At 42.9% G+C, this 14,691-nt stretch overlaps 1 protein-coding gene across 3 annotated transcripts in view; it reads right to left on the reverse strand.

Annotated features, from left to right (window-relative positions):
• Positions 1-14,691, reverse strand: part of LOC149450413 (cytochrome P450 2C29-like) — a 63,127-nt gene that overhangs the window by 16,137 nt on the left and 32,299 nt on the right. For all 3 annotated transcript variants that reach the window (XM_089692092.1, XM_089692093.1, XM_089692091.1), the window contains exons 4-5: positions 14,409-14,549; positions 6,785-6,945 (exon numbers count right to left, since the gene is read on the reverse strand). In XM_089692092.1, the coding sequence (XP_089548218.1) occupies positions 6,785-6,945; positions 14,409-14,549 (302 nt within the window). The remainder of the gene's footprint in view (positions 1-6,784; positions 6,946-14,408; positions 14,550-14,691) is intronic.

The following is a 14,691-nucleotide window of genomic DNA, read 5'->3' on the forward strand; positions in this document are numbered from 1 at the left end:
CCTATCCCTGACCTTCACTCCAAACCTTAAACTTGGCCCTTACCCTCACTCCAAACACTAAACGTAACCCTATCCCAAACCATCAGTCCAAACCCTAAAGCTAGTCCTTACCCTCACTCCAAACACTAAACCTAACCCTATCCCTAACCGTCACTCCAAACCCTAAACCTAACCCTATTCCTAACCATCACTCTAAACCCTAAACTTAACTATAACCCTAACCATCATTCCAAACCCTAAACCTAGCTCTTACCCTCACTCCAAATATTAAACCTAACCCTATCCCTAACCATCACTGCAAACACTAAACCTAATCCTATCCCTAATCATCACTCCAAACCCTAAACCTAATCCTATTCCTAACCATCACTCCAAGCCCTAAACCTAGCTCTTACCCTCACTCCAAACACTAAACCTAACCCTATCCCTAACCATCACTCCAAGCCCTAAACCTAGCTCTTACCCTCACGCCAAACATTAAACCTAACCCTATCCCTAACCATCACTCCAAACCCTAAGCCTAACCCTATCCCTAACCATCACTCCAAACACTAAACGTAACCCTATCCCTAACCATCACTCCAAACCCTAAGCCTAACCCTATCCCTAACCATCAGTCCAAACCCTAAACCTAACCCTATCCCTGACCATCAATCCAAACCCTAAACCTGACCCTATCCCTGACCATCAATCCAAACCCTAAACCTAACCCTTACCCTCACTCCAAACACTAACGCTAACCCTATCCCTAACCATCACTCCAAACCCTAAACCTAGCCCCAGGGGGACTGACAACTCATGGGGCCCCCGGGCAATAGGGGATCATGGGGCTCCTGTGTCCTTGCCCAAACTCAAAAAAGCCTATGAAAAAGGTACCAGGGGCATCTCATGGGGCCCCCTACTGACCCCGGGCCCTTGGGCAGTGACCGAGTTTCCAAATGGTCAGTCCGCCCCTGCCTAGCTCTTACCCTCACTCCAAACACTAAAGCTAACCCTATCCCTAACCATCACTCCAAACCCTAAACCTAGCCGTCACCCTCACTCCAAATACTAAATCTAACCCTATCCCTAACCATCATTCCAAACCCTAAACCTAGCCCTTACCCTCACTCCAAACACTAAACCTAACCCTATCCCTAACCATCACTCCAAACTCTAAACCTAACCCTATCCATAGCCCTCACTCCAAACCCTAAACCTAACCCTATCCTTAACCATCACTCCAAACTCTAAACCTAACCCTATCCATAGCCCTCACTCCAAACCCTAAACCTAACCCTATCCTTAACCATCACTCCAAACACTAAACGTAACCCTATCCCTAATGATCACTTCAAACACTAAACCTAATCCTATATCTAATCATCATTCAAAACCATAAACCAACCCTACCCCCAACACTCACTCCAAACCCTAAACCTAACCCTATCCCTGACTATCACTCCAAACACTAAACCTAACCCTATCCCTGACCATCAATCCAAACCCTAAACCTAACCCTATCCCTGACCATCAATCCAAACCCTAAACCTAACCCTATCCCTGACCTTCACTCCAAACCTTAAACTTGGCCCTTACCCTCACTCCAAACACTAAACGTAACCCTATCCCAAACCATCAGTCCAAACCCTAAAGCTAGTCCTTACCCTCACTCCAAACACTAAAGCTAACCCTATCCCTGACCATCAATCCAAACCCTAAACCTAACCCTATCCCTGACCATCAATACAAACCCTAAACCTAGCCCTTACCCTCACTCCAAACACTAAAGCTATCCCTTATCCTTACTCCAGACACAAAAGCTAACCTATGGGCGGGGCCTCACTTTGCCTGTGCACGTGGGGGTACTGTTATGCATTCTCATCAACGACTGGGACAAGGCGGAGACTGCAGTCATATGAAAAGTCTAATATCAAGGCAGTTCCCCGACTCAGAGGTGAGCACTGTGGGAAGTAAAAATACAGAGTTCCTCTGAAACACGGTGTCCCATAACATTACCCACTATAACTTTAGTAGTTGTTTCATTAAGAGGGACACGTGGAGCCTGTTCCCACTCCACCAGTACAGCATACCTCTATTATCTCCTCCCGGAAACAGAATCAGGTCCCTCTGGGCACATAGCACGGACCTTATACTGTACATGTTCCATGTTATCGCCTTAATTTCCATACTTCGGGGCTAGATCATGGATCTCCAGAACACTGGCCTGCTCCCGGTTGCTATGGGAGGTGGGCTGCTCAGGAGGGAGCCAAGGCAACCACCCCCTTGCTACTGGAGGACCTTCCACCCTCCAAGGTACCACACCTAACGACTGGTTGCTTTATGACTTGAACTTGTACATTGCAACTGCATCACTCTCATTGACTGGCTGAATTAACCCTGTTTGCATTGTGTAACTTCATACCCCCTTGTGCTGGTTCCTCTGGATATGCCAGAACCATCATGCACCCCTTTGAATAACTTCAAACCAAGCTCCAAACCGTTAATGTAACTTTCACTGCCAAAACTTCAGTCATACAGTGCAATGTGAACATTATAAATCCCTGGCACACTAGACATGTGCAAAATGAAAACATTTGTTTTAAAGTGTTTTAAAAAAGGCGCCACACCCTCTAACTCCAAAGCAGCAAATTCCTAACTCAAAAAATCAAAAAACTTTTTTGCTTAAACAAATAAATAAAAGGAATGCACTAATTAAGTAAATAATACAAAGTGAATATGAGAAAAACTATAAAATATAAAATAATTTTTTTTTAAAAATAAAAATAAAAAATTATGCAAAAAATTATGCAAAAAAAGTGTCCATAAATAATGTCCAAAAAAGATTTTTAATTAATGTCCACACTATGTTAGAACCACCACCAAAAAAAATAAATGTTTTTAAATCACCCAACTGAGCTCAAAAAATAATAAAACAAATACCTTTTTTGCTCTGGGCATTTGTTTTGTTTGTTTCAATTCGTTATTTGACTAATTTTGTTTTGTTCAATTGGTTGAATTAATTTAGAATTTGTTTCGTTTTTTCGAATGTAAAATTTCAAATTTGTTTTCAAATTTTAATTAGTTTATTGGAATGTTTTAGAATTCGAATCGATCTGAATTTCGGCCAAATTTCAGTTCGTTATTTCAGATTCGTTCAAATTCGTTACTATTGTAATTTGGAATTTGGATACATCCGAATCTCCAAATAACAGAAAATTCTTTCAAATTTCGATTTGGAACTAAACAGACTGCACATGTCTACACACAACTAAAAGGGAGTGGCTGCCCAGGCATACCTCTGTGAAGTGATTAGTCCCTGCAGGTAAAGTCCATTTCTGGTGATCCTCCAGAACTCCCTGTGTCTGTAGCTGACTGCAAGGCACAGCAGTCCCTCCTCCAACTCAGATCTAGGCAGGAAAGAGCTCTCTGAACCTCAGTCTTCCCCCTTTTTATACCACAGGTGGGCTGGCTGAGACCCAACAGCCCAAGAACCAAGAATGGGCAGTTTAACCCCTTCCTCCCCCAGCCTAGGCCAACTGGTAACTTACTAAGCAGTGTCCAACCTGCCTACAAACCCTTACCCTCACTCTTACCCTCACCTCAAATCCTAAACCTAATCATTACTGTCAATTCAAGCCCTAAACCTAACCATTACCGTCACTTCAAACCCTAAATCTAACCATTACCATCGGTTCAAACCCTAAACCTAACCACTACCGTCACTTCAAACCCTAAAACTAGCCATTACCCTGACCTAAAACCCTAAACCTAACCCTTACTGTCACTTCAAACTCTAAACCTAACCATTACCCTCACCTCAAACCCTAAACTTAATCATTACTGTCAATTCAAGCCCTAAACCTAACCATTACCATCACTTCAAACCCTAAACTTCAAACCCTAAACCTAACCATTACCCTCGCCTCAAACCCTAAACCTAACTATTAAAGTCACTTCAAACCCTAAACCTAACCCTTACCCTCACTCCAAACACTAAAGCTAACCTTCAGTCCAAAACACAAAAGCTAACCCTTACCCTCGCTTCAAACTCTAAACCTAACTTTATCCCTCACCCTCACTTAACCACTTCACACCATGAATTGATCCCTTACCCTTACTTTAAACCCAACCCTTACCTTCACTCCAAACCCTAAAACTAACCCTTAGCCTCACTTCAAACCCTAAACCTAACACTTATTCCAAACCCTAATCCCTAACTTGCAGTCCAAACCTTAAAAATCTAAACCTTACCTTAATTTTAGACCCTAAATGTAACCCTTAATCTCACTTCAGGCCCTAAACCTAACCATTACCCTCACGTAATCCCTAAACCTAACCATTACCCTCACGTAATCCCTAAACCTAACCATTACCCTCACGTTAATCCCTAAACCTAACCATTACCCTCACGTTAATCCCTAAACCTAACCATTACCCTCACGTAAATCCCTAAATCTAACCATTACCCTCACGTTAATCCCTAAACCTAATCATTACCCTCACGTAAATCCCTAAATCTAACCATTACCCTCACATTAATCCTTAAACCTAATCATTACCCTCACTTAAATCCCTAAATCTAACCATTACCCTCATGTAATCCCTAAACCTAACCATTACCCTCACGTAATCCCTAAATCTAACCGTTAACCTCAAATTAAACCCTAAACCTAACCATTACCCTCACGTAATCCCTAAACCTAACCATTACCCTCACATTAATCCTTAAACCTAATCATTACCCTCACTTAAATCCCTAAATCTAACCATTACCCTCATGTAATCCCTAAACCTAACCATTACCCTCACGTAATCCCTAAATCTAACCGTTAACCTCAAATTAAACCCTAAACCTAACCATTACCCTCACGTAATCCCTAAACCTAACCATTACCCTCACGTTAATCCCTAAACCTAACCATTACCCTCACGTAAATCCCTAAATCTAACCATTACCCTCACATTAATCCCTAAACCTAACCATTACCCTCACGTAATCCCTAAATCTAACCATTAACCTCAAATTAATCCCTAAACCTAGCCAGTAGCCTCAGGCTAATCCCTAAATCTAATTTTTAACTTTTGTCTAATTCCAAAAATGAACTACAATAGTATCTGAGGCCAAAATGTCAAGTTCTCATTGCAGATATTTCCCTTCCTGTAGTCTTTTAGTCACAATAGGAAGTGAAAGGAAATCTCTCCAAAGCAGGAACATCCCTAGACCAGTGTCACCACAACAAGATTCCCCCTCTATTTCTGTTCTGGTGTCCACAGGGCAAAGAAGAGAGTGAATCTTTTTTCCTTCTATTTTCAACTGGTGACCTAGCCACTAAAAATTTCCTGTTGTTCACAAACGGCACCCTATCCAGTGGTAGATTTAGGTTTTGTGCTGCCCTAGGCAACACAAGATTTGCCCCCCCCCCCAGGAGAGAGCCTGATATTGACCAACAACACCCCTGCCCCCCTCCATCCGAGAGAGCGAGCCTTCCACTACCATCAACCCCATACACCGACCACTTCACTCCCAGCGAGAGAAAGAAAGACACTCACCTTCACAGCTCTGGACACCCCTGGGAACAAGAGTCCAGCAGCCCACAGCGTCTCTCAGATCCCACCTGGTCCCCAAGGCATATTTGTCCCCTCTTCCGTCCCTTCTTCCCTTGAAAAAGGCCACCCTAGGCAAATGCTTTGTTTGCCTTGTGGTAAATATGCCCCTGACCCTATCTATGGGGGAACAGTGTTGTCACCCTAGGACAGGTAGTGTGTCAGGACTAAGGATCATCTACCTCATCCGCTCTTCATACTATAGAGGGAAGTCTTAGGCAGTCTATAGAGAAGACTGGGATCTGTGCTAATAGATAACAGACAGCAGAAGCAAGGAGCACAGGAAGTTATCAGGTTACTGGAATTCTGGAAGGATCAACAGGTATTTTTGGCACTTATTGAACAGATATAACAACATACTCATAACTGGTATATTTTACAGATCAAAAGGCAGCAAATAAGAGAAGTTCTCAGGGTCTACATACCCTAACTCCTATATTTAATTATTATTATTAAAGATCCTGAGGTGAGCAACCAGTGTACCTGTCAGGGCTCCGGGTATGACCAGAGGTATGTGAACTGACGCAGGGAAACACAGGCTTCAGATATGTTATAAACAATATAATTTATTAATACTAACAATACAAAACGCAGTGCAATACTAAAACATAACACAGTGCAAACGAACCAAACCAAACCACCCACAGATAACAATACATACAATGCAAGCGTAGTCAGGCAGGCCGGGTCAATAACAATCGGGCAGGTAGGAACAGGAGGAGCAGGCAGAGAGTAGTCAGGTCACGAGCCAGGTACAGCAACTAACGGGCAGGTAGGTACAGGGGGTCAGGCAGAGAATGGTTGGGGTCACAAGCCAGGAATCAAACAGGAGAAGTCAGCAGAGGTCAGGATCAGGCAGGGTTGGCAACGAGTCAGTCAGGCAGGAACAGAAACATTAACAGGAATGCAGGTAACAAGATACAGGGGCCCAGAAAAAACACACACCAAGGAACAGACTGCAGGTCTGGCCATCCCTTAAATACACCTCCGTAATCAGCTTCAGGTGTTTGGCTGACTACAGGGTTGAGTCTCTGATTGCTGAGAGCACCCACTGGCCAGCCCTGGTACTGCAGCCCACAAGGCAGGTGAGTCCCACCATTACTGGCAGGTCCATTCCTGACAGTACCTAATTCAGTCATTATTTCACCCAACAATTTTCCCCAGATAAGGAAGATAAATCCTGTCAATAATAACCTACCATATGAGATGGGCTCAAACTGCTTCGAATGTGTCGGCTGGTGGAGGCCATCAGCTCATGTAACTTTGGGTCTTTGTAATCAAAATGTTCCCCAAACAGCACAGAACTGATAATATTCCCAACTGCGCAGGCCAGGAACTGTAAGGGGTTAAATGGTTTTCCTGAAAAAAAAATATTTGGGTAACGTTTAGAATTCATAAAAGAAAAAAATACCCCCCACAGCCCACTAGACCCTATACTCTGTAATAAAGTTCACCCCCGGGTCTAACTCCCAATCAGGGGTGGACTGACAACTCATGGGGCCCCCGGGCAATAGGGGATCATGGGGCCCCTGTGTCCTCGCCCACACCCAAAAAAGCCAATGAAAGGTACCAGGGGCATCTCAGGGGGCCCCCTACTGACCTCTGGCCCTTGGGCAGTGCCCGAGTGATCAAATGGTCAGTCCGCCCCTGCTCCCAATACATTTGATTGGTGGACTAACAATGGTCTTTTACGTATAGTTGATCTCTGTGATCACAGAGGAATTCTGTTGAAACAAACTCTAACAGAGAAGCATCAAATGTTATAGATATGCTCAGATATCAAATTTTTTTTAAAAGCTTTGTCTTATGGATCTGATCTTGCATCCATGTCCTCCATGGAACATTTAAGTCACATAATTTATCACATTTGTGATGGTACCTCAGCAATTTATGCTATTTTAACTAATGCTATGGTAAAATTAGGCCACGTGCAGAAATGGGAAGAAAGTCTCCAGGAAACTTTTGAGCTGGACGAATGGCACTCGTTAGCCCAAGGGGCCTCAAGGTCTATCGTGAATACTTCCATCATTGAAGCCAATTATAAAGTGCTACTTAGGTGGTATATGGTACCAGCTAGATTGGCCACCCATGTCCCGGGTGTGTCTCTCTTATGCTTCAGAGGTTGTGGCCAGGAAGGTACAGCATACCACATATGGTGGGGATGTCCCAAAATTGAGGCGCTTTTGGATTAGAGTGTATAACTTCATATACACCCTCACCCAAGTAAACCTGGCCAAGTCTCCAAAGCATGCCTTGCTGGGATGCAAGGTGGAGGAAGCCTTCAAACATCAAAGAAGGCTTATTGCCTTTATATCTCAGCAAACGTTACTACTGCCAGAAACTGGAAGTCAGCTATCATACCTTTTGACCAGCTCAAACACAAACTTTCCTGGATAATGATAAAAGAGTGGTTGTCAACAATCCTGAATGATAGAATGAAAGTCTTCAAAAAGGTGTGGGACCCGTGGGTTAGATACTTAATGAACGGTCCTCAGGTTTTCAAATTAATCAAATAAACAGCGCAATACCCAACAAATGATACATAAAAATATTAGTATAAAAATTGAAAAGTTAAGAGGGGGTGTAGGATCTCTAAAAGTCCTAAAAGGCTTACTATTCGCCAACATCTGGTGAGTGCGATTAATGTTGGTTTCTCACTGGTGGATGGTGGAAGCACTTATTACAGAAGGATAATCACATTATAAATTTATTCGTTTTTGGTGAAGCACTTTGAAGTTGAAGAAAAAGGTTAAAGTTTCATAATGTTATATATATATATTTTAATGATTTTTGATATTTTGATGGACACATTAATTTTGGACACTTTAAATCACATTATGAGTTTTTTATTTTATTTGGATATTATGTGAAATCTATTATATAATTTTTTTTGTTTGTTGGACACATTTATTTTGGACACTTTTAAATTTTTATACTAATATTTTTCCTTTTATGTATCATTTGTTGGGTATTGCGCTGTTTGAATAATTTGATTATTTAGTGTTTACACTAGTGCACAGCAGCGTCTTATAATTTTTAGTGGGAGGGGTTTGTTCTGTGGCGCAGGATATATATTTATAGACCCTCAGGTTTTGCCCGATAAAGAAATCCTGAAGAAGGATTGTGCCAGAGCGTGGAGTCCCTTATCTATCCCCTCCTCCTTTATCTCTCATTACTTCTTCCTTCTAGGCACTCTGGCCTTTTCTTCATTCATAAAGCTGTATTACAACAAACTCACGGATAATGTTTACTACAGTACAATTTATGGTATGTTCCCTAAATTTGGGGAAAGGTAGCCCGACGTGATTGGGCTGTTTGGCCTATATTTCACCTACTTGGTTAATTCCTATTTTGTTTATAAGGTTATCTATATTAAATTTTATGGAGTTATTTACCTCATTGTTGGGTAATTGCCCTAAGGCAGGGGTCTCCAAACTATGGTGTTGAGGAACTGCAAGTCCCATGAGGCCTTGCAAGACTGACAGCCACAGGCAAGACTCCCAGAGGCAAGGGCATGATGTAGTACTTCAACAGCTGGAGGGCCATAGTTGGGAGACCCCTGCCCTAAGGTATAGGTAGCCTGGTATTTACCAGGATCATGATAGTGATGAGTAATGACCATGTTATGGGGGCTCCCTTCATGCCCAACAAGTATTACTGATATCCACATAACCAGTGGAACATGCCCTTTGTTTTGCTCAGATAAGCAAAAAAGTTTATTTGCCATTATGCCAACTGTCTATTTTATGTGGCGTGTGAAGTGTTATGTTATAATGCTCTTTGTAACCCTTTTTTACACCATTTATTGTGGGGAAAAAAATGTCAACAAAAATATTGCAAACAAACAAAATATATAAATTCTTGATATATTTTAAAAGTATGAGTTTACAAAAATACATATTTTTAACTAGCAGTAAACAACAATTTTAATTCCATGGGAATAATTTTGATGCTTGATGAAAAGGATACTGTAAAACGCTAAACAACATACGGGTGCGTCACTCAGCTTTAAGTGGTTATACCGGGATGATGCCTGCAGATGCAGTCCTCATCCTGGAATTGTTTTTTTTTTTCAGGCAGTGGTCGGATTTCTTGGAAATGCAATCGTAGTGGCTAACTTGAAGGGGATGTCCCCTCCCGCCACCTTCCACAGCTGTCCTATGCTCTCCCACCAGGAGACCCAAGGGCGCACCTGGCAGTTCCATTGGCTGACCATAGAGCTAATCGGGGACCGGAATGGCCCCCGATTATCTCTATGGTCTGAGAAACTGTAAACAATGAGTATTTTGTTACATCCGATTTCACTGGATGTCAACAAACTACTGGAGGTTTGAAAAAAGCATTGGATCATACCAATATTGGTTTGATCCGAAGCTTTTAAGGGCAGAGGAGAGATCAGTTGCAGGTACTATCCCGTTATTGTTGTTTTTAGCCAGTGGTCGGCTTTCTTGTAAATTAAATTCATGCGGCTAACTGGGGTGGGGGGATGTCCCCTCCCTCCACCTTCCACAGTCATCCTATGCTCTCCTGTCCCACCAGGAGACCCAAGGGCGCACCTGACAATTCCATTGGCTGACCATAGAGCTAATCAGGGACCGGAATGGCCCCGATTATCTCTATGGTCTGAGAAACTGGAAACAATGAGTATTTTGTTACATCCGGATTTCACTGGATGTCAAAAAACTACTGGAGGTTTGAAGCAAGCATTGGATCATATCGATATTGGTCTGATCCGAAGCTTTTAAGGACAGAGGAGAGATCAGCTTCAGGCACCATCCCGGTATTGTTTTTTAGCCAGCGGTTGGCTTTCAGTAAGTGAAATTCATGTGGCTAACCGGGGTGGGGGGGATGTTCCCTACCACCACCTTCCACGGCTGTCCCAGGCTCTCCCATCCCACTGGGAGACCCTAGTGCACAGCCAGCGGTTCTACTGGTTGACCATAGAGTTAATCGGTGACCAGAATGGCCCCGATCATCTTGATGGTCTGAGAAAGCAGAAGTGACGAGTATTTCATCACCTCCAGTTTCACTGGACATCAACAAACCACTGGAGGTTTGAAAAAAGCATCGGGTCATACCAATCTTGGTTTGAGCCAAAGATTTTAAGGGCAGAGGAGAGATCTCCCAATAAAGAGGACCTGTCACTTCCTATTATTATCACAAGGGATATTTTTATTCCATGTGATAACAACAAAAGTGATCAAAAAATGTAAACGGACATTGTAAAAAAAAAAAAAAAATGTTAAGCTCCCCCACATGCTCGCAGGCAAAGGGGAACGCGCACATCGATCCTGCGTCGATTGCACCACACATGTGAGGTACCACCATGAATATCAGTTCGAGAGCAATAATTCTAGCCCCAGACCTTCTGTGTAAATCAAAGTGGTAATCTGTAAAGGCATTTAAAGCATCACCTATATATATATAATAAACTGTATGTAATTTGCCACCATTGCACTGTTATGTGGAATATTAATAATAATTAATAATAAATATTAAAGCGTGACACGTTTGGTATCTATTTACTCGGCATAACATCATCTTTTTTTATTTTACCAAACAATTGGGTATTATATTGTCTTTTTGTGCATTACAATTCATTAAATTATACATTTTCTGAAAAAAATTGCATTTGAAAAACCGCGTGACCATGTGACGAAAAAAATTGCAACACCCACCTTTTTATTCTCCAGGGCCTCTGTGCCTAAATATATAAATGTTTGGGGGTTTTAAGTAATTTTCTAGCAAAAAAATACTGATTTTTTTTACAAAAATTTTGGCATTTGAAAATTGGCTTGGTTGCTTCTGATGCAGTTTTGTTGCCTGAATGTCCAGCACCCAAATTTACAGGAAGTGAAATATTTTGTATGTGTTTATATATTTGACTCCCAAAAGTAGTTACTGCCACTTATTGAACCTTGACCAAAACCCTGCCACTGCCAGATCCTTTTTCTAAATGCACACAGCAAAATGCACATTTTTTTAAGTCCGAAGATTACGTAAAACCCCCAAATTGTATATTTTCTGAAAGTAATATAAAATAGTGGTAGTAGCACAGATGTGCAAAATTTTTGGTGAACGCACATCAATTCCCTTTTTGCTACTAACCATAAATGGAATGTTGGCGAATGTTAGTACTCTGGATTTTCATGTTGACTCAATGTTGATTTTTCTCAATAAACTCAATAAAAGTGATTGAATACAAAATGATGTTTTTATGTCATGTGATATACGAACCGCTGTTTATCAAAGCTCTATTTTCAGTAAAAAATAGGGTCAAGTTCCTTTTGTAATGCACACATAATACATGACTGCTTGATGAAATAAAAAGATCAGGTTGTATCAAGTAAATAGATACCAAACATGCCTTAGTCTTAAGACTGAGTACACTTGTGACTTGGAGGAAAAACTAGAGAACCCAAAGTTATCCATAGGTGACACTTTAACCACTTTCCTGCCACCCCTATAGCAGAAATACTGCTACGGGGAGGCAAAAAATCACGTATATATACGTGATATTGCATTTCTTAGTAGGTGGCGCATGTGAGTTGCATACGCACACATACTACCAGGAAGAGGAGGAGGAGGAGGATGTCTTTGCACGGAAATTGATGACAGATGCACATATTTTTCATTATCCAAAGGAGGGTTCACAGAAGAACACTTTATTCATTGAACTTGAGTTTTTGAATGACTTTTGTTTGATTCATACCTAAAAAATACTTTTTGATTTTTTTTTGTGGTCCTTGTTTATATATATATATAGTTTTATTTAATTAATATTTTTATTCAATAATTTTTATTTCATTATTTAATTTTTCACATTGCTTTTTGATATATAGGAATTGTGCAATTGTTTCATGTAGCACAGCATTTTTTTTTCACTTCATAATATGATAATGAATGCAGGGTCCGGGGAGACCAGATATAGTGAATGCAGGGTCCGGGGAGACCAGATATAGTGAATGCAGGGTCCGGGGAGAGCGGATATAGTGAATGCAGGGTCCGGGGAGAGCGGATATAGTGAGTGCAGGGTCCGGGGAGACCGGATATAGTGAATGCAGGGTCCGGGGAGACCGGATATAGTGAATGCAGGGTCCGGGGACAGCAGATATAGTGAATGCAGGGTCCGGGGACAGCAGATATAGTGAATGCAAGGTCCTAGGAAACCAGATATGGTGAATGCAGGGTCCGAGGAGACCGGATATGGTGAATGCAGGGTCCGGGGAGAGCGGATATAGTGAATGCAGGGTCCTGGGAGAGCGGATATAGTGAATGCAGGGTCCTGGGAGAGTGGATATCGTGAATGCAGGGTCCGGGGAGACCAGATATAGTGAATGCAGGGTCCGGGGAGAGCAGATATAGTGAATGCAGGGTCCGGGGAGAGCAGATATAGTGAATGCGGGGTCCGGGGAGAGCGGATATAGTGAATGCAGAGTCCGGGAGACCAGATATAGTGAATGCAAGATCCGGGGAGACCAGATATAGTGAATGCAGGGTCCTGGGAGACCAGATATTGTGAATGCAGAGTCAGGGGAGAGCGGATATAGTGAATGCAGGGTCCTGGGAGACCAGATATTGTGAATGCAGGGTCAGGGGAGACCAGATATAGTGAATGCAGGGTCCTGGGAGACCAGATATAGTGAATGAAGAGTCTGGGGGGAGCAGATATAGTGAATGCAGGGTCCATGGGGAGACCAGATATTGTGAATGTAGGGTCTGGGGAGAGTGGATATAGTGAATGCAGGGTCCTGGGAGACCAGATATAGAGAATACAGGGTCTGGAGAGAGCGGATATAGTGAATGCAGGGTCTGGGGAGAGCAGATATAGTGACTGCAGGGTCCAGGGAGAGCGGATATAGTGAATGCAGGGTCTGGGGAGAGCGGATATAGTGAATGCAGGGTCCTGGGAAGAGAAGATATAGTGAATGCAGGGTCCAGGGAGAGCAGATATAGTGAATGTAGGGTCCAGGGAGCGCGGATATAGTGAATGCAGACCCGGAAAGAGCAGATATAGCGAATGCCGGGGAGGCCAGATATAGTGAATGCAGGGTCCGGGGAGATCGGAAATAGTGAATGCAGGGTCTGGGGAGAGCGGATATAGTGAATGCGGGGTCCAGGGAGAGCGGATATAGTGAATGCAGGGTCCGGGGAGAGCGGATATAGTGAATTCGGGGTCTGGGGAGAGTGGATATAGTGAATGCAGGGTCCAGGGAGACCGGATATAGTGAATACAGGGTCCGGGGAGACCAGATATCATGAATGCAGGGCCCGGAGAGACCGGATATAGTGAATTCAGGGTTCAGGGAGAGCGGATAGAGTGAATGCAGGGTCCGGGAAGCCCGGATATAGTGAATGCAGGGTCCGAGGAGACCAGATATAGTGAATGCGGGGTCCAGGTAGACCAGATATAGTGAATGCAGGGTCCAGGGAGTGCGGATATAGTGAATGCAGGGTACGGGGAGACCAGATATAGTGAATGCAGGGTCCAAGGAGAGCGGATATAGTGAATGCAGGGTCCAGGGAGAGCGGATATAGTGAATGCAGGGTCCAGGGAGAGCCGATATAGTGAATGCAGAGTCCAGGGTTTAGTAACACTTTAATTAAGTCTAGGTTCACACCTATTTGTTTTCCGTTGCATTTTGCAGAAATGCACAGCAGTCCATTGAACATGATTTTCTATGGGACACGTTCACATCTCTGTATTTTCTCGTGCTGCATTTTTTTTAAAGTTTCAGGGACTTTTTTTAACCCCTTTGCACACAAATGTGTGGCCTCACGGCGTCTGGGCCTAGATGAAAATTAAGTTAATTCCTTCCCACCTTCTGTCTCAGCCACCACCTGGATGAGATAAGTTGCTTCCTCCAGTACGCGGGATTCCATGGTCTTCTTCCCCATCCCAAAGTTCCTCAGTGAGGAGATGGTGAAGCGGCGAAGAGGACGCCATCGGGGTCCATTAATATCTGAGGAAGAAAATTATTGGTGAATTGGCTATAATGAACACACCAACCATAAGGCCCTTACATGACTAAGTAGAGTGTGGGGAGCCATAGTAAAATCTCATTGTGACACGCCCCCTAATCTTGAATATTGTGTGGTTGATTT

The sequence above is a fragment of the Staurois parvus genome, unplaced genomic scaffold (genome assembly GCF_062004578.1).
Source record: "Staurois parvus isolate SC_StPar_1 unplaced genomic scaffold, SC_StPar_1.0 ptg000575l, whole genome shotgun sequence".
Lineage (NCBI taxonomy): Eukaryota > Metazoa > Chordata > Amphibia > Anura > Ranidae > Staurois > Staurois parvus.